Below are 18730 nucleotides of genomic sequence, written 5' to 3' on the forward strand. Positions count from 1 at the left end.
ATGTGAGGATTTCATGGAAAATCTTGGCAAGGGCAGGATTTTCCATGACAGGATTTTCCCTCGATCCTGCTGCATGACAGGATTGGGGTTCCAGGTTATCTAAAATCCTGCATGAGGAGGATTTTATCATCAAAACTTATATACGCCATAATTTTTCAGCTATAATATTACTACCTTGTAACACATGTTATGACATATATTCAAGGATCCGCTGCGATCTACAACTGCCCACCTCCCCAATCCTGAGTTCATCATGTCTGGTTTTGCAATTACGACACATTTTGATATTGATGTTAATTTTGGAAGGTGGCCAAGCCTCATTTCTCTTCGGCTCTTCGGGTGCATCGCGCATGCTCATGTCCCCGAAAACTTCCAGAAAAGCTGTCGAAGGAATCCACATCGGATTTAGGTGAGCGCTTGGGTGCTCTATGATCATGAGAAGCGCCGGATTATAAAAGCGCGTGAGGTCAAGTTTTTCGAAACAGGGAGTAGCAAACGTGTCGGGATGGAAATGGATGATAAGGAAGGGTAAATGGGAGTAGGAAAGGAATCTAAGTGCATCATAGAACGTGTCAGGGCAACCACACCTGACCATACAACCCCAGAACCACCTTCCCTGACCTCCCCCCACTTCCCTCATCCTCCCATCTCCACACACCTTTCGCAACTACAGCCCGCACGCGAACCCGCGGGAAAAATCACGTGGGTCAAGGTGAGCAACTCGCCTTAACCCATGTGACACCTTTTCCACATTGCAGGAACATGCTCAGCTCCTACCCTTAGTCACGTTACAAACTGTATAGTACATTTCCCTTTTATGGTAGCCAAGCGGGGAATAGGGAAACTTACCCTTCGACTCAACTCAATCCCCACTTAGGCAAGTTGTAGCTACCTTCCATAATACATGACAACTCAATCCCCGCTTAGTGAGTTTGAGGAGCTTGGGGTAGGATCCAGCACTTGGCTGCCTGGGACACTGCAAGTGTCCAGTTCTGAGGTAGGGCCACCCCCGGACAGAGGCCGGGCCCTGACAGAACGTTAGCATGGCGACTCAGGGGCAAAAGTCAGAAACAATAACGTGAGCGCACCAAAAATTGACCAATTAACCAAAACTCGCATACCCAACCCTCAAGATCCATACACATCAATGCAAAGGGACCGCACAAAGAAGCCCCATTGCCACAGATGCCACTCCTCATTGATCGAGCCCAAAGTGCCCAGAAGATTTTCCAAAGGCACTTGATATAGCGACTTTACTGGGAAAGTGAGGCAGCGGACAATACAAATGGCAAATAGGAACCTTTATTCATGTTTCTGACAGCAGAAGACCCATCTTGCTTGCCGCAAAATCACAAAGATGCTAGTGGGCATCTACAAGCTGTGGCGTTCCCGAGAAGCTGTGGTCCATAAGAGTGATGGAGCCCTTAGTTTGGACCTATTAACAGATACAACTGCTGGACACAGAGTAGCAGAGACCCATTAGTAATGGGGATGTTGCAACTGAGGGAGTTGGGCATGCAGCACTTCGATGCGTTGTGTCGATCTGTTTGGCCCTGTTTATGTTGGCCCTCGGGTTAATTTCAATCCCAATCTCACACTCCATGATACAACTCACTCACCATGCCTCAATCTAGCCAGAAATGAGGAATTGATCGGGGGCAGGGGAGGCTAGAAGCAGCACATGAAGGTGTGCCCTTTCTCTTGGAACATTAATGCACTTATGTGTGGTTCACATTCGTGTCATGACCATGCCATCTTCATAATATTGGTAGAGCTTCTGGCGGAAGTTAACATGTGTAAGGAAACATGAAGACCATTGTTTTATCTTCAACAACCGACTAGAGTCACACAGCACAATAGAAACGCGTCCAGGGCTGATTCCAATGTCATGTGGCTCTGAGATAGAATGACCATAATGTGTGTAAGCCTTCTCATACTATCAAATCATTGAATGCTTACCAACTTGTCGCTTCGACCTCAAAACCTGTCACCGGTACTAGGGCATCAGCAAAAAATCGCAAGGCGTTACATCTTTACTGCGCACTGTTGTTATGAGTAGACTGGCCATCAGCAGCTGCACTCGCGTGATACCAAGGGACTGAGGTAAGTACCAAAGCTGACTATTGTTGTGTTTAACTATGGCGTCTTTTATAGTACATCAAAGCCATGCTACAAGGTGATTGGTGCACAATCCAATTGGGAAGGCAGTGTTGCGTGTTTGGGATGTTGCGCGCTAGCACTGTGCTGTTGCCTGAATGGTAACATAACGCATAATCCAACATGTGGGTGCTTAACATCTCACTAGTAACAGTGCTAGGCACTACCTTTAACTCAACCACAGTATAATATGTCGCACCAAACCCCCACCTCTATCCTTTTCTCCAACAACACTCATGGCACTTCCGGCCTCCCGTTGTTCACTTCAAAAGCTTTTTCACTGTTCAAGTTCCTGACACTGTGACAACGATTGTCGTTTCATTATGTTTTTGTGATTCTCTAGTCATATTGTCCCATACCATCGTGTTGACTAGTCAATATATAATCCTTCATCCAGTCAGACATAAGCTGTCATTAAACAAGGCCTGACCTGCATTAGAGCATGATTCCCTATGATATCATCACGGATAATTACACGATAAAAGGATTATTCCCTGTTATTCAGCAGGACTTTTTGACATGATTCTGGTCACAATCATGTATGGCAGCAGGATTTGTCTAACACGGAAAATTTAGACAAAATCCTGCTTCTCAGTGGGACTTTAATCCTACTTCGCGGAGGATTTTCTCATGGAATTTTTTTTCTCAGTGCCTTGCAAGCTACCCATAGTAGGTGCATACCGGATATGGTTATCTACAATGGCTTGTAAAATCTCCAAAATCTTTATAAGCATTAAAAATCCCCTTGAAAGCACCATGGCAGAGTATAATGTTTGAAATCATTGAGAAACATTGGCCATTCCCTCACCTCGGCCCTAATTCCCTTTATCTTTCCATTTCCCTGTCTACTATTTATGTAAATAGTGGGGGTGGGCAACCCAGGTTAGTTCCGTGTCCCGATTATGTAATCAGAATCGTCTCAAACATGAGCCCCGAAACAACTTCCTCATAACTCACATCCTCACTCTCCCAAACCTCATATGAGATTATTTAAGCAAAGTATACATCGTGTACTATAGTTTTGAGACTTGATCGGAAAGATCAGTGGTAAATAAGATGTGAAAGTAAGGGATCGGATTATGATACCTCCAGTGAGTGTATTCCTGTGATTCTGTCTACTGCGTATTATAGCGCTCTATTATATGTTGAAGCAGTGTCCTCCTATCACTGACGCGCATCTTCTTGACAGTTGTTCGATTCGGAATTGATGCATCATCTGGTGCGAGCCACCGGTGTTTATTGATCTGCTCAATCATAGCTTCACCTGTCATCTTCGCGACCTCCGTGATATCCAGTTGAAGTTGAGTCCCTTCCATCTTCCTGTTCTCTGCATCTTTCTTGCTTGCGCGATCTATTTGAGCTTGACGAGCCTTTGCAATCCTTGCCTCCTCCGCTTTAATCAGTTGTACCCGTTGGTTTGATTCTAGCTTGAGTTTGTCGCGCCTTCGAGCTTCCGCCCTGACATATGCATGGTGAGCCTCAGTGAAGTGTGCCTTGATGAAGGCTTCAGTGTTATTTCGACTGTACATCATTATTGCATTGAAGCGGTGCTTGCTGAGGGACGGAAACCGTCGTGCCCAAACCCGCCAAGTGCCCAACATGCCTTCATTAGCATCATTGGTTGTTGGCGTGAAAGCGTCTTCCCTCTCTGCTGGGGTGAGGGATGCAATGGTTCCATCACTTGCGAACTCGGAGGTGAAGTTTGCCCACTTGTTTAAGGCTCCACAACAGAACTCGATCAGCATTTTACGAAGGTGTGGAAGGCATCCCCTCTTTTGCTCCTTCTTGAGTGCCTCAAACACTAATGGTTCGTGCCATATTCCTCTCATCAGGTGCCCCTTGTTCCCGTGCGTCGTTGTGTCAAGGAGTAAGTCCGGATTTGCGATTAAGCATTCCAGGTGCATCTTAAGTTGATCATGGAATGGTCCCATGTCTAACATATTTTGCGAGAGATAATCATCACATCGCATGGTCTCCATATATGGGATAGAGACTGCTAGACCAAAAAGTGCGAGGACAGCAAGCTCGGTCACTGTTGGCGCGTCCTGGAGACCTTTATAACAGTTCTCCTCTAGGTTTGTGAACCCTGGCTGATGTTTCCTATCTCTCCAGCTCTCCAAGAACTCGATATACTCGTCGCGCAGAATGAGCAACTCAATGGCTGCATATAGATGTGAGGCAAATCGGGTATTGCTGGTATCGGCAAAGCAACGGACACGCCCATGCTTCTCATGGAACCAATTCCAGTGTGCATCCTGACAACCCTTTTTATCGTCCTTGTGGTTGAATAGTGATCCACACAAGGATGTAAGTTTGATAGCCCCTGCTTCGGTCAAGGGTTCGTCGGCTTTTTTGGCATTTGTGAGGCCTGATTTGGTAAGCTCTTCCCGCGCGGCCTTTGCAACACCTAGTAAGGGAATTGGACCCGGCATACCAACATTTCTGATCTGAGACCACGCATCAGCCATAGCCTTGGCTCCAGCTTTGACAGTATTAAGATCTTTGTGCATCGCGCATCCACACCAGACAACAGTATCTATTGGGCGCTTCAGCTCTGGTGGTAGTTGCTGGTAAATAGCTTCTCCGAGTGTGCAGAGCCGTTCCAATGTGTGTGCATGGAAATGCTTTGTCTGTTCCTGATCGGTAAGTGTCAACCACGCTTGTACACCTTCGGGCTTGCCGATTAGGCTTGCAATAGTTTGATGGTTAAAATCCTCGCGAGACTTGTCACTCATGGTTTCGCAGTGCTGAATGCCAAGGAAAATCATCCATTCTTCACGTCTCCACTCCATTGTGAGACGAAAAAGTTTTTTCTGATCCTCAGCATGATCGGAATTCATCCCTTTTAGGTTCATAACCGCACTTCTAACCCCCAGATTTGGATTGAAATCGGCAAGTATGGGGCTTTTCGAGGCAGTACCAAAGAAAGAATGCATTGACTGCTTTATATTCTCCAGCTGATCTGCACTGCAGTGAGACGGCATTGCACGAACCCCCCAGGTTCTGACTTGCCGAGTTTCCCCAGGCTCGGCGTCTGAATATGTAGGGAACATTCCAGTAACATGGACGGACTCGTAGTTCACGTGTTTGTGTGTAGTTCCATCTGAGCTTAATGTGTAACCTTCGTGTTATTATTAGGCATCAGTCTGCTGTCAGTAAGCTAGTATAATCACCTGCTGTATTCTGCATCTCGACTCCAATCTGCATTTCAGCAGCAATTCCCCCTTCCCAAGCTGCCCGAGATGCCGATCTACGACTCGGCAACTTGTCGATCTCAATTCCAAATGTTTTGGCACAGGCTCTAATGACACCAGCCACCTTCGATGATGGGATCCCTTCTGCTAGCAGTTTGCGCATCAGAATGCGTGCACTGTTTGAATAGGCACCTTTTGCCTTAAGAGAAAGTCGTTTGGCTGCTTTCTGTGCAGCATAATGTCGCTTTTGAGATGCCCTCAGGCTCCCTTTCAGCTTCCCTTGATACCCCCTTACATCTCTCCTTGCTTTTCTCCACTTGGCTGAGTACCGGCCCACCTGCGTTTCAAGAACAATGGTCCGCGATTCCAGGATCATTATTTCTGTGGTTGCTTTCTTTATCTGGGTATCCTTTATTGAGAGTAGAGCCAATGAGTCACTGAGCTTCCCATTAGCGGTATTGTTGGCATTTTTGGATCGTGTGCAACGTTGCCGAAGGGTGTGAATGGTTTGTTTGAACTTGGTGCCTCTTTCTGAAAGTGAGTTGAGCTTGGAAAGCAGCCCATTGACTTGACGCCTTAGTCCGCCAATCTGTTGCCGGGGGTTTGAGATCTTTGATTCAATGGAAGGCTGGGGAGATGGAGAGCGGGAGGATTGGGATGGTGTTCTAGCATATGGTGAACTTGAGCGAGAATTACGACGTCCATCACTACGGGGTGGTGGAGCAAGGAGAAAGCTATCCTGTTCTGAGCTAGTATGACCCCAGCGTGCAAGACGGGCATGATAGAGTGCATTGGATTGGGCTTGAGTCTTTATTCCCATCTAATGTATTGAGCCTTGTGAGAAAGCAGACCAATATAAGCTAAGTAGGGAAGCCGGTACTTGTGTCAGTGCTAAGTACAGGTCAGATTCCAGGAACACAAGTCAAGATCAAGTGTCGAGGGAGCAGGTGGGCGGTGTTTGCCCCGACGCATCAGGGTGAAATTACAAATAAACCATAACAAAATTTTCCGTTTGTACTTTCTCTCTCCAGGATTGTCTAGAGAACTTATAAACCGGGGATATGGAGCAGATAGTGTATTTATACAAAATGGACAGAGGAATTTCGATGTAACTTCCTACAAACGAAGATATGGGTAAAATAGACTCATTTTCTCGATCACAACAAAGCCATTTTTGATTTTCTCAAAAATTCCTCTGTCCGATCTTTAGTTTAGGTTGTTCTGATTGATGTTTACTAATGAAGTTCCTCTTCATTTGTTGTGTGTGTTGAGAAAGTACATGAGACATTTATGGCACACTCGGCTACTACATTGGGCTTACATAATCAGGACACGGAACTAACCTGGGTTGCCCACCCCCAATTTAAATAGCCGTATGTACAACATCACGGGGCACATAGTTATCAGGACATCCTCAGATTTTCCCACAGTCCATTTTTGGCAGCAAGCCGCATCACCAGGACGTCCACATTGAAATAGGCCGTTTAGGCCCTATTTGAAGCGTAAAAAACACCCCTTGATAGGGTGGGTTAATTGGCTGACTAGCCTGAACCTTGTGCAAGGAAAATTGTTTTCTTGTGAAGGACGAAAAAGACGTCGGGAGGATTATTGCTGAGGCAAAGGACAACATTCAGGTTTGGCACACCAGGATGAGGTATAGGTGAGACAGATGTTAATGAACCTAGTCCATAAATTTTCTTTTGTAGTCCTGATGGCACTAGCGGACCAGGATAGAAACTGTTGAGGACGGCTGAGTTTTTTTCGACAAGCCTTGTCGCCTTCATTAATTTATGCACGGCCGTCGAGTTTCGGCAGGTTTCGGCCCTCTACTAGATCAAGGCTTGATCCCAGCCTGCCCGAAAGGCCCTCAATGGGATGTAGCATTTTTCCGTCCAAAGCCAATTTTGACCCTCCTCCAGGTCAGACCGATTTTCGGCCCTCTCCTAGATCGGAGCTCCCTCGGTGTATGCCGGGGTCCTCTTAGCGGTCTACTTCCATAATCTCCCCTCGCTGGCGTAACCTCGTTTTTCAACAAAGCTCCAACGTGCGGAACTACTCACTCGCCACGTTAAATGTGAAATCTGGTCGTCAAGTGAGGAAGCTCTCCACTGAGTGCGTTGCATCGGCCCGATAACCATGCGCTAATCGCATGTAACCCACCCCTTAGCCTTGTGCCTTCTCGCGCGGGCAGGCCTGAAGAGCTAGAAAGCTCAGTTCGTCTCCTATCCTGCGTTCTCTCCATCTCTTTCTCGTTCCTCGCAGCTCTTTGTTTTCGTCTTTTTTACTCGTGTCCGCATCACCAAGTCGGGACCCATCGCCTTGTTCTCTTTGGAGCGTCGTAAGCGGCTTTTTGGAGTCAATTCTGCGTGGTTGTAGTCAGTCGATTAGTTGATCACCACGCGATCACTTCCACCTGGTAAGCGATCGAGATCGAGTAAACCTCTGGCCATTCCATACCCATGTGCATCTAAACACTACCATTACTCCTTCCTTTGTTTTCAGTTCTTCCTCATCATTTTTTCTTTTCAGCGACAAGCTCAGCATCAAATTCGAATCGAGTCATCGTAGACGTTTAGCGTATTCACCAAAAGGCCCCATCGGTTTCCTTCCAGTTCCCAAGCTTCAAGATCCACTTCATAACCCCGCCCCCACCCATGCCTTCCGATGCCGAGGTACGATATCTTGGTCCTTCCATCTTAAAGAAGATTCAAACTCATCTTTCCCTTTGGTCTACGGCCGCTCCTATAACATCTGCAATCGCCCTCTTTGCTTTCTATTCACCTCATTCAGATCGCTCAGGAAATTCTCGCCGAAGAATCTTCTCTCCGATTTACATCATTCAAATCGGAAGATGCGGTTACGATAGGGATGAACCTTCGCAAGAGATTTAGAGCGAGCGTTAAATATGCAAGGGGGCGAGGAGCCGTTTGTAGCATTCAGGTGAGCGAGGGGAGGGGGGCCTGCTTGATTTTTCTTTCCACTCACTATCATCCTTCCTACCTACATACCGATTCCATCGCACATCTTCACTTGACCCGATCGACTCATCTGGTTGTAGACAATTCAAGGCTCGCCGCTCTTCTCCTGCTCCATAGGGGATGGATCCGACATCTCGCCGGACTCATGGGCTCGTCTGAACGCCATGATGAACGTCGTCAAACGGACTGGGCACTCAAGTTTTTATATTGAAAAGGGGAGAAGCGTGCTTGGGAGGAGTGCGGAAGAGTTGGGTTTGCCCTTTCCGGAGTACAGAATCGAAGGGGGTGCATTTCCTATTTGGCTAGTGGTAAGTTTTCCTGTTCTCTTTTCTCTTTTCTATTCTCATTCGCGGAAGAATACTAATGCGCTTGACTTCTTTTTTCTGCCATTCCCATTTCCCATTTTTGTGATTTTTCCTTGAGGTGTTAAGAACTGTCAAATAGCACCTATGGGGATCATTGCCATCTATTCTGGGTCTGCACTGGATGATCACGCAATGATCGTGAGTACGTTGAAGCATTTCTTCGTGAAAGGAGGTGGAAGTGGAGTTGGTGGGATTGCGATGGGTGGACCGGGAGGTGGGGTGCCATCGACGAGAGATGTTCCCTCGCCTGAACGCGATGTTGCGTGAGAGCTGAGGAGAGTTGGGGGAAACGAGTGAGATTATTTGGTGTTTGGTGACTAGTACGTGGTCGTACAACATATACGGAGCACTTGAAGTGCAATAAATATAAATGGACTAATTGTTCCATAATTTCTACGGTGGACACGGCTTAATGAGAGTGGGCCAGCTACACGCACTGAGTGCACTACAGCGGTATTAGCATGCATGCGTAATTAGGCCAGGGATATTTATATATGTACAGGTGTACGTATAATGCAGGTAAACGTACGTTCGACCCCCACACGCGCCTGCATGCACGCGTGATATTAGTTAACTGTTGGAATTCAACGGGCACTCAGTAGGAGCTTAGGCCGTGGCGTGGTTGTAATTTATTCTTCTTCGCTTTGACATTCCGCTTTGACTCGGGTCCGACCACTCTTTGGCCTGGCGCACTACGCGCTGGGGCCCTACCATTTTTTATATAAAACATTCGCCTTTTCGCATTATCATCTCCCTCAACGTGAAGCTGAGGTGAGAGCGATATTTCGGCTGGTTATTATGACTCTTACTAATAATCTCGCATATTCTAATATTAACACAATTCAGAACGCATCATCACTGATTTCAATATAATTGACATGCTGGGCCAAAGCTCTAGCTATAAGTGGGAAGTGAGATCGAGTGAACCAAGCAGCAGTGGGGGAACGGACGTTCAGCGAGGATCTTTCGCTAGCACTAGTACGGTCGAGTCTCGAGTCAAATGGGAAATGCGTACCACACAATTAAGTACTTGCAGCTTCGAGCTTACCGTGGCTAGGGCATACGCGCAATTGGCATATCTGGCGTAATTACGTCATAAGCGCCGTCAATTAAGGCGGGCCCGCAAGCGCTTGCACTATCCCCACTATGTAGACGAATTCCATCAATTCACATGGAATATTACTACATATCGCCCTTTTGATCGATCGGACCAGCGCTCTGCCGCCGAACCGACGATTAAAAATGAATACAGTTACGGTGTAGAATTCATTCGAACCGCGTCAGCTCCGACAACCAGACGGGGCGTGGTACTTAATGAGACGTGTGGTCGTGACGCTCTTATTAGTGATACAATAGGTGTACGTGTTGTGCGTGGTCAGCCATGCAGGGGAAGGGAAGAGGCATGTATACCCGCCGAGGGGCGAACCACCGGTTGACGTAAGGACGTAAGATAATCATCCGTATTGGGTACATACGTCTTGACTCTGCGAAATCGCTGGCGCTGTGATGACGTCTGGCTGAGCGTTGAAGATCGGTCACGGTTATTGACCATACACATTAGGTTCATCTTGAGGTATTCCCAAACCCACCCTAAACATGCATACTTAGCCTGTCCATCATTCGTTCCGGTGATCACTCAATCCCAAAATCTCGCATACTTACCTTAGTAAGGCAACATTCAAATCAGACCCAAGAGACAGTATCCAACCAAAACCGCGTGCGAGGCAACATTAGCAGTGAATAATTGAAAGAAAGGTTTGGAGGGAGAGAAAGCGGACGCGCTCGCAGCTGGATCTTGGGTCAAATGGGGGGACTTGATGGTGTTTCGAGTGTTGGCTATCGATGATGACAAGTCACACTGCAGTTATGTGATGGGAGAGGATCGTGATGATCTCATACTTATTAGCCTTTCGTGCATGCGTGTATGCATTGTGGAAGAGGCACAGGCATGGTATGCCTGTTGAGGGTGGTGAACAAGTCGAGGTGGATGGCATGATTGGTAAGTATTGGTTGTTGGGGACTAAAATAATAGTGAATATATGACACCTACTTTGGGATAGTGTACTCATATATATATATATATGGATGTTTCAAATTCGCTCACTGAGCAAGCAACCGCAAGCAACCGCAAGCAGCTTGATGGGCATTACCAGGAATGTGCTATTACCTCCACTTAGGGTCGCTGACCAACGGTGTTAAACTACTCTATTTAATATTACGAAGTCATAGAAGCTCTTGTCCATAAGCACTCCTTTGGCCCAGACTAAGACTCAGCGGAGAGACGAGTCCAGCCGTTCGGCTAAGCGCCACGGTCACCAACAAGTGATGTTCACGTGCCAACCCCAACCGCGCTGAATTTAAAATTATTTAAAACAAATGTCACTTCTCTCGAAATTTCGTCAATGGCCTCAGCGGACGCGACCAAACACCGTTCATCCCATCCAGACAAGAACAGGAGAAACGCTCCCGTTTCAGAGAGGTTTCAACTGGCAAGTCACGTCAATCTGGGCTCAATGAGTTCTGAGCCCTCTTTTTGAACAGATCACTGATGGGTACCAAAGACTGAAAGGTTAACAACATAGGTCTCTTACATACGAGACGCTCACACTAATGAATGGGATCTTCAGATTCGGCGGAGCGTTCCACCTATGAACCTGCACAATGTCAAAGCAAGTCCATGTTCTCATTCCTGCCATGTGCATCTCTTTAACATTGTGCAATCAGATTCGGGCGTCTCAGAGCCAGTTTCCACACTGCCTGTCCGTTCTTGTCCTAAAAATGGCTTCGTGACCTGGCCTTCGGCTACTTGGTACGAACTCTCCGTGGTTCCCGGAATCTCGTTCTGCTCGTCTTGTTGCGAAAAGCACATCGCGGCAACTCGGTTCAGCCAGGCATTTAGGGAAATTTCTCCTCTTCCGCCCCATCCAATGAACTGTGGTTACTGGGCACCACGCGTGCGACTTCTCTTCGAAGGAGCCCTTAAGTCTGGAGATTTGTCCCCACTTGTTGCATATCTCGAAATGAGGACTTCAATACCAAATTGTGTGGGATACAACGGGTACATTCCAGGACCCGAACCACGCACGGAATGGTTCACTCTCAAAGCAAATATCAATAATCCCAATAATCCCTTGTCTAACTTTATCGTTTGTCGTGCGTGCTATGACGATGTCGTGATGGCGACTCCTCATCATATCCATTTTCGAAAGCATTGGCGCACACAGTTACACCACCAGATGTGGGTCTGTGACTTGGATGATGGATGGGTGCGGTTTGTACTCGATCCGTTTGCTCCCAGCAACCGGGATCTTGGGTGGGATGGAGTTGTGACCAAGCTGTCCAGCCAATTTGAGAAGGATTGCTACCAAACGAGTGGCAATCGCTCCGGGTTCGGGTTGTGGTGGAAACTTCGGGATGACTTAGATGACAATTCACTTGCTATTTGTGATCCTTGCTACGCGTCGTATATCGCCCCCTCCGACCGTGTAGCAGATTTCAAATTCTTGTCGTTGTTGGCGCTGTCCTCGGACCAGGGCCGGCCCTTTCTCTCATGTGCGATAAGTGACTTTCGCCTTCAAACGGCATGGAATATGGTTACATCCTCAGGTCTTCCTACAAGTGCGTGGTGCAATGCGGCTCGCATGATCCTCCACTGCAACCCCTGCACTTCCGAGGGCAGATTTGGTGGGAAATGGTATCGAATTACCTTATCTCCAAGTCTCTGTAACATTTGCCCAGGTTGTTACTACGCAACATTCGGCCTTATCGGATTTGGGTCTCACTTTTCACTGTATTGTGACACCGGGAACCCGAACATTGAAGCAGATCTGCACAAGAGAGTCTGCGATCTGAATCCTAGCCAACCACGCTTTGCCCAGCTTTACGAAAAGATCGAAGAAGCTTGCGCAATCCGTAATTTTGATGTTTTTCTTCGGTATACCCAAGAAAGGGTAAACTTGCGTCCTTGCCCACGTGCGCTGGCTGCAGACGATAGCGAAAGCAGGATATGGTACGGGAACGGAGACAGTTTCATTTCTTGCGAGGAGTGTTATTTCGACGCCATTCGTACCAGCCCCTTGGCCCAACATGTGCTGCGGTGCGACCCGCGAGGTTCTCTTCAAAATGGGTTTTGCATGTTATGGTCAGATCAGATGAGGATTCAATGGGCGAATGCATGTCGACGTGGGGATCTAACGGAGTTCCTGGAGCTATGTAAAGGTCGAGCTTTGGTCTTTCAGGAAACAGTGGTCAGGGCATTCCATATTGAAGAACGGGAGCGAGAAGTCCGTGGTTCCCGCGGAGACAAACATGATGACCAGTTTGGAGAAACAAACAAAGAAATCATAGACGGACTGCACCGACAGTGGGAAGGTTGGGAATGACAACATCCCGAACGTTTCGTACATATTCTCACCTTGAGCATGTGCGTACAGTGCAAACAATGCGTACGGCAAGGATGATTTTGCGCAATATATTATACGTTTATGCCCTCGCGCGATTGCAGGCAGTACGTTACTCATACTTATGGAAGTAATGGAATCGTGCCAAGCCAATCAATCCCTCATATACTTGTGCCCCCTGCAATCAATCGTAGTTGCACAATGGCTTCACACGGTACGACCCATAAGGCAAGTGTGCTGGACTATTCAAATAATCACTTGCTACCATGAACTACTATGAGGCGCTCGAGGTGCCATCAACCGCTTCAGCGGATGTGATCAAAGACCGTATGTACCGGTTGATCGCTGGCTTTATAAGGGACTCTTTATCATTTGGATACAGAATACAGGATTTTGGCTAATAAATGGCACCCAGTCAAAAATAGGGGAAGCACGACTGCTTCAGAGAGACTCAAACTGGCAAGTTGCAGGTAACTTTACACTGAGTTCAATGTGTCCTGAGCTTTCTTGCTGGGCAGATCTGTGAAGCATACAAAACTTTAATAGGTCAGCGCCATCTTATCTATGCCAAGACACTAAGGAATGACCATTAGATCCGGAGAAACGATCCACGTATGATCTATCCCAACGTCAGACTGGCCAAGGGAAGTTTACATCCCTCCTTCCGTGTGGAGTCGGCTCATGGTTGGTGCAAACATGTTTGGCCACGATCGCCAAGCAAGTTTCCACCTGTCGCGCTCGTGCCTGTCCGAAAGATTGCATTTCAATCTGGCCTTCTGCCACTTGGTATGAACTCTCTGCGGCCCCAGGAATATCATTCTGCTCGTTTTGTTATGAAGAGCACATCGCAGTAACTCAGTTCGGCCAGGCATTTAGAGAAGTGTCCGGCTTCCCACCACGGTCGATGAATTTTGGTTATTGGGCACCACCCACGCAAATTCTCTTCAAGGGAGCCCTCGAGACTGGAGATTTGTCCTCACTTGCTGCATATCTCGAAGTTAGGGCTTCGATACCTGACTGTTCGGGCGCCAGAGGGTACATTCCAGGCCTAGAACCACGCATGGAATGGTTCACCCTCAAAGTGAATCTTAACAATTCTAATGATTCCTTGTCTGGTTTCATCGTTTGTCGTGCATGCTATGAAGATGTCGTGATGGCAACTCCTCATCATATCGATTTTCGAAAACATTTGCGCAATCAATTACCCGACCAGGTGTGGACCTGTGATGTGGGTTATGGGTGGGCTCGGTTTGTATTCGATCCAATTGTTCCCGGCAACCGGGATCTTGGGTGGAATGCGGTTGTGACGAAGTTGTGTAGCGGGTTCAGAAAGAAATGCTATCGGAAGAGCGGGGATAGCACCGACCTGTGGTGGAGGCTTCGGGATGACCCAGACTTCAAGTCTCTTGCTGCTTGCGACCCTTGCCATAAGAGGTTCATTGCGCCTTCCGATCACGTCATGTTTGAATCTGTATCGCGGTCAGAGCCGCTCATCTCGCCTTCTAACCAGGAACCCCTCCTGTCATGCGCGATGAGAGATAGCCGTCCCCAATGGGCTTGGGAGAATGTTAGATTCTCGGGTCTTCCTACGAGCACATGGCGTGATACAGCCCTTGTCGTTCTCCATTGCGAACCCTGCACCTCCGAGGGAGAAGTTCGCAGGGAATGGTATCGGATTACTTCATCCCCAGACCTTTGCAATATTTGCTCAGGTTGTTACTATACAGTTTTTTACACTCACGGATTTGGTTCTTATTTCTATCGTGATGCTGTGGACCCGGACGTCGGAGGGATATCACAGCGGAGAGTCTGTGATCTAAATCCCGACTCTCCGCGCTATCTTCCGCTTGGCCTAAAGATTGACGAAGCCTCTGCGTCGGCGATATTGATATTTTCCTCCAGTATATCCGAGAGAGGGCGGACTTGCACCCATGCACAGGCCCTCAGCACGCCGACGATCCCGAAAGCAGGAGATGGTATGGGGATGGTGAAAGTTTCATTGCCTGCGAGGAATGTTATTTCGACGTCATTCGTAACGGCTCGTTGGCCCAACACGTGCAGCGGTGTGATGCGCGAAGTTCATCTCAATACGGATACTGCACACTATGGTCGGGTCTCATGAGGAGGCCGTGGGCGAATGCTTCGCGGTGACCTGACGGAGTTCACAAACCTCTGTGAGAGTCGAGCCTGGGCTTTCAAGGAAACGGTGTTGAGGGCAATGCAGATGCGTCGGGAGATTGCAGAACGGGAGCGGGGAACCCGAGAAACAAGTAAGGAGACTGATACGATAAATAGGCTGTTTCAACGGTGGGAAGGTTGGTGTTGACACTTTCACTCCATAATGAACGTTCCATATCCCCCTGACCTCTATGTATTGCACGAATATACGTGCAACAGGGATGACGTTCGCGTGTGCTCGTGCAGTATACATGCTATTTGTAATTGTAGAATAAATATAATGGCGAATCCATGCAAATGAAGTGCAGTTCACAGATTAAAGAGCACGTTTGTCAGTGCGTGATGCTGCGTGATGCATCAAGCGGCGATCATCAATCATATGATGATGCGCACAATGTACCCCATCCCACAAGAGAGCCCAAACGGAACAGAGGGACGACGTACATATGAGGCGAGTTACCCGCAAAGAACGCGCTTGGTGGGTTTTGCGTTGAAGGGCTGAGATGACAGAGGGCAGCAAATACTAATGGGCACTACGCAACTATGGCATATTTCTGCTGCCGCATTGCCTGAGGATGGCACACCGGCTACTACAGCGGGAAACAGCCTTCAATAAGCCTGCAATCGATCAATCGTAGTGCACAATTTGATTTTCCGCTGACGACATGACCGATAAGGCAGGTGGGCAGGTGAACCATTCTTGACACCATGAACTACTATGAGGCACTCGAAGTACCGTCAACCGCTTCAGCAGATGTGATCAACGATCGTACGTACTACTGATCGCTGGCGTTACGAGGGACTCTGTCATTTGGGTGCAGAATACCAGATTTTGGCGAATAAATGGCACCCGGACAAAAACAGGGGGAACACGGCTGCTGCAGAGAGATTCAAACTGGTAAGTCGCAGATACAGATATCATTAAACTGGGTCCAATGGGTCCTGAGCTTTCTTGCTGGGCAGATCGGTGAAGCATACCAATCGTTAACGGGTTAGCGCCGTTGGGCATGCTATCCACTGTGCCAAGATACTCAGACAAAGGAATGATTTTCAGATCCAGCGAAACGTTCTGCGTATGATCTTTCCCAACGTCAGGCTGGTCAAGGGGAGTTCAAGTCCCTCGTTTTTCCGTCAGTCAACTCATAGTTGTGCAATTAGGTTTGGCTATCGTCAGGCAAGTTTCAACGCGTCGCGCTCGTGTCTGTCCGAAAAACATCATTGCAACCTGGCCTTCCGCCACTTGGTATGAACTCTCCGCAGCGCCAGGAGTATTCTTCTGCTCGTTTTGTTACGAAGAGCACATCGCGGCAACTCGGTTCGGCCAGGCATTTAGAGAAGTTCCCGCCTTCCCACCACGTCCGATGAGATGTGGTTATTGGGCGCCACGCGTACGAATTCTCTTCAATGGGGCCCTCAAGACTGGAGATTTGTCCCCACTTGTTGCATATCTCGAAATTAGGGCCTCAATGCCTGACTGTTTAGGGAGCAGAGGGTACGTTCCAGGCCCTGAACCACGCATGGAATGGTTCACTCTCAAAGTGGATCCCAACAATCCTAACGATTCCTTGTCCGGTTTCATCGTTTGCCGTGCGTGCTACGAGGATGTCGTGATGGCAACTCCTCATTATACCCATTTCCGAAAGCATTGGCGCACTCAGTTGCCAGACCAGGTGTGGACCTGCGATGTGGGTAACGGGTGGGGCCGGCTTGTATTAAATCCATTTGTTTCCAACAATCAGGATCTTGTGTGGAGTGCGGTTGTGACGAAGTTGTGCAGTGGATTCAGAAAGAAATGCTATCGGAAAAGCAGGAACCACACCGAGTTGTGGTGGAGACTCCGGGACAACTTGGATATCAAGTCTCTTGCCGTTTGTGACCCTTGCCATAAGAGGTTTATCGCTCCTTCCGATTATCTCACCGAGTGGGAACCCGTATCGCAGTCAGAGCCACTCATCTCGCCCTCTATTCAGGAGCCCCTCCTGGCATGTGCGATGAGTGATAGCCGCCTCCTATGCTCTTGGGAAATTGCCAGACTCTTGGGTCTTCCTGTGAGTACATGGCGTGAGGTGGCCCTCGTCATTCTCCATTGCGAACCCTGTACCCGGCAGGAAGAAATTGGAAAGAAATGGTATCGGATCACTTCATCCCCAAACCTCTGTAACATCTGCTCAGGTTGTTACTACACATTCTTTTATGCCCTCGGATTCGGGTCTCATTTCTATCGTGACACTGTGAACCCGGACGATGGAGCAACATCGCAGCGGAGAATCTGTGATCTGTATCCTTACTCTCCTTACTTCCCTACGCTTATCCGAAAGCTTTATGAAGCCGGTGCGGTCGGTGATATTGATATTTTCCTTCGGTATGTCCGGGAGAGGAAGGACTTACGCCTTTGCCCACTTGGTCATGTCGAAGCGGATCCCGAGCCCATGAGATGGTATGGGGACGGGGACAGCTTCATTGCCTGCGAGGAGTGTTATTTCGACGTCATCCGTAACAGTTCGTTGGCCCAACACGTGCGGCGTTGTGACCCACGAAATTCTTCTCAGTACCAACGGTGCACATTATGGTCGGACCGCATGAGGACGCAATGGGCGAATGCTTGTCAACGTGGAGACCTGACGGAGTTCACAGATTTCTGTAAGACTCGAGCCTGGGCTTTCAAGGAAACGATGTTCAGGGCAATACAGATGAATCGGGAGATCAATACACAACGGGGGCTAGGAGCTGGGGAAAGAGGTGAGGCGAAGGCCACGATAGATAGGCTGTTTCAACAGTGGCAAGGTTGGTGTTAATGCTTTCGCTCCATATATGAACATTCCGTGTTCTCCTCTTGGGCTCTATGTAGTATTGTACGGATGTATATGGGAGTTGACAGGAATGATTTTTCATGCGTGTTCGTGCACTTATGCTTATGCTATCTGTAATGGCGAAATCAATGGGGCATTTTAGGGGATAGCTGTTTGATCTCCATCTGCCATTTGACCTTGCTTTGTCTGGGTAAAGGATGATGTCCCTGAAATGGAGGGCTTTGGCCTCAGTGACTTATCCCAGGAGCACTGTGCCTAGTTACACATCCATGCCCTAACTTACTGACTGGCTGTCAGGGACAGCTCCGAAAGCGGCAAGGTCCCGGCATGTGGGACTGTCAGGGCACACCCCACCTGACCCTGTGCTGTGCTGCCCTACTCCACTCCCCCCACTATCACTCCTCATTCCTCCTCTCCCTTTTCTTCTTTCTCTCTATTTCTATTCCACAGTCGACTTCCCTTTTCTCTATGTATCATTACACACTTAATGCTGCTCCCCTGATCGCCGCACCCACCATGTGTTAAACTGAGAAGCGCGATACGTCTATTGTGATGTATCGGCTCTCAGTGCAAGTCCTATCCTTATATACATTTAATGTTGGTTCTACACCACTGAAGTGAAACGCGAGCGGTAGCCAAAGCGTGAAA

General features: G+C 48.1%; 5 protein-coding genes across 5 annotated transcripts; all 5 read left to right on the plus strand.

Moving 5' to 3' along the window:
- The first annotated feature begins 7861 nt into the window (after positions 1-7861).
- EI90DRAFT_3078460 (uncharacterized protein) lies at positions 7862-9160 on the plus strand. The gene is made up of 4 exons (XM_039061775.1): positions 7862-8023; positions 8142-8291; positions 8410-8637; positions 8686-9160. Exons 1-4 carry the CDS (start codon positions 8006-8008, stop codon positions 8749-8751), a joined length of 462 nt encoding a protein of 153 aa, XP_038910807.1. The 5' UTR covers positions 7862-8005; the 3' UTR covers positions 8752-9160.
- Positions 9161-11027: 1867 nt separating this feature from the next.
- On the plus strand, positions 11028-13211 carry EI90DRAFT_2491034 (uncharacterized protein). Its single transcript, XM_039053119.1, has 3 exons — positions 11028-11183; positions 11256-11363; positions 11419-13211. Exons 2-3 carry the CDS (start codon positions 11309-11311, stop codon positions 13074-13076), a joined length of 1713 nt encoding a protein of 570 aa, XP_038910808.1. The 5' UTR covers positions 11028-11183; positions 11256-11308; the 3' UTR covers positions 13077-13211.
- Positions 13212-13360: 149 nt separating this feature from the next.
- Positions 13361-15515, plus strand: EI90DRAFT_3292587 (uncharacterized protein; the record flags this gene model as incomplete). The annotated part of the gene is made up of 3 exons (XM_039067343.1): positions 13361-13421; positions 13484-13564; positions 13688-15515. The coding sequence occupies 3 exons, from the start codon at positions 13361-13363 to the stop codon at positions 15214-15216; spliced, it is 1671 nt and encodes a 556-aa protein (XP_038910809.1). The 3' UTR covers positions 15217-15515.
- Positions 15516-15954: 439 nt separating this feature from the next.
- Positions 15955-16349, plus strand: EI90DRAFT_3078471 (DnaJ domain-containing protein). Its single transcript, XM_039061776.1, has 3 exons — positions 15955-16041; positions 16094-16170; positions 16236-16349. Exons 1-3 carry the CDS (start codon positions 15981-15983, stop codon positions 16266-16268), a joined length of 171 nt encoding a protein of 56 aa, XP_038910810.1. The 5' UTR covers positions 15955-15980; the 3' UTR covers positions 16269-16349.
- Positions 16350-16385: 36 nt separating this feature from the next.
- On the plus strand, positions 16386-18263 carry EI90DRAFT_2490927 (uncharacterized protein). Its single transcript, XM_039053118.1, has one exon. It carries the CDS (start codon positions 16634-16636, stop codon positions 18065-18067), a length of 1434 nt encoding a protein of 477 aa, XP_038910811.1. The 5' UTR covers positions 16386-16633; the 3' UTR covers positions 18068-18263.
- Positions 18264-18730: the final 467 nt, after the last annotated feature.

Source organism: Cantharellus anzutake (genome assembly GCF_015039405.1).
Source record: "Cantharellus anzutake strain C23 chromosome Unknown EI90scaffold_74, whole genome shotgun sequence".
NCBI lineage: Eukaryota > Fungi > Basidiomycota > Agaricomycetes > Cantharellales > Hydnaceae > Cantharellus > Cantharellus anzutake.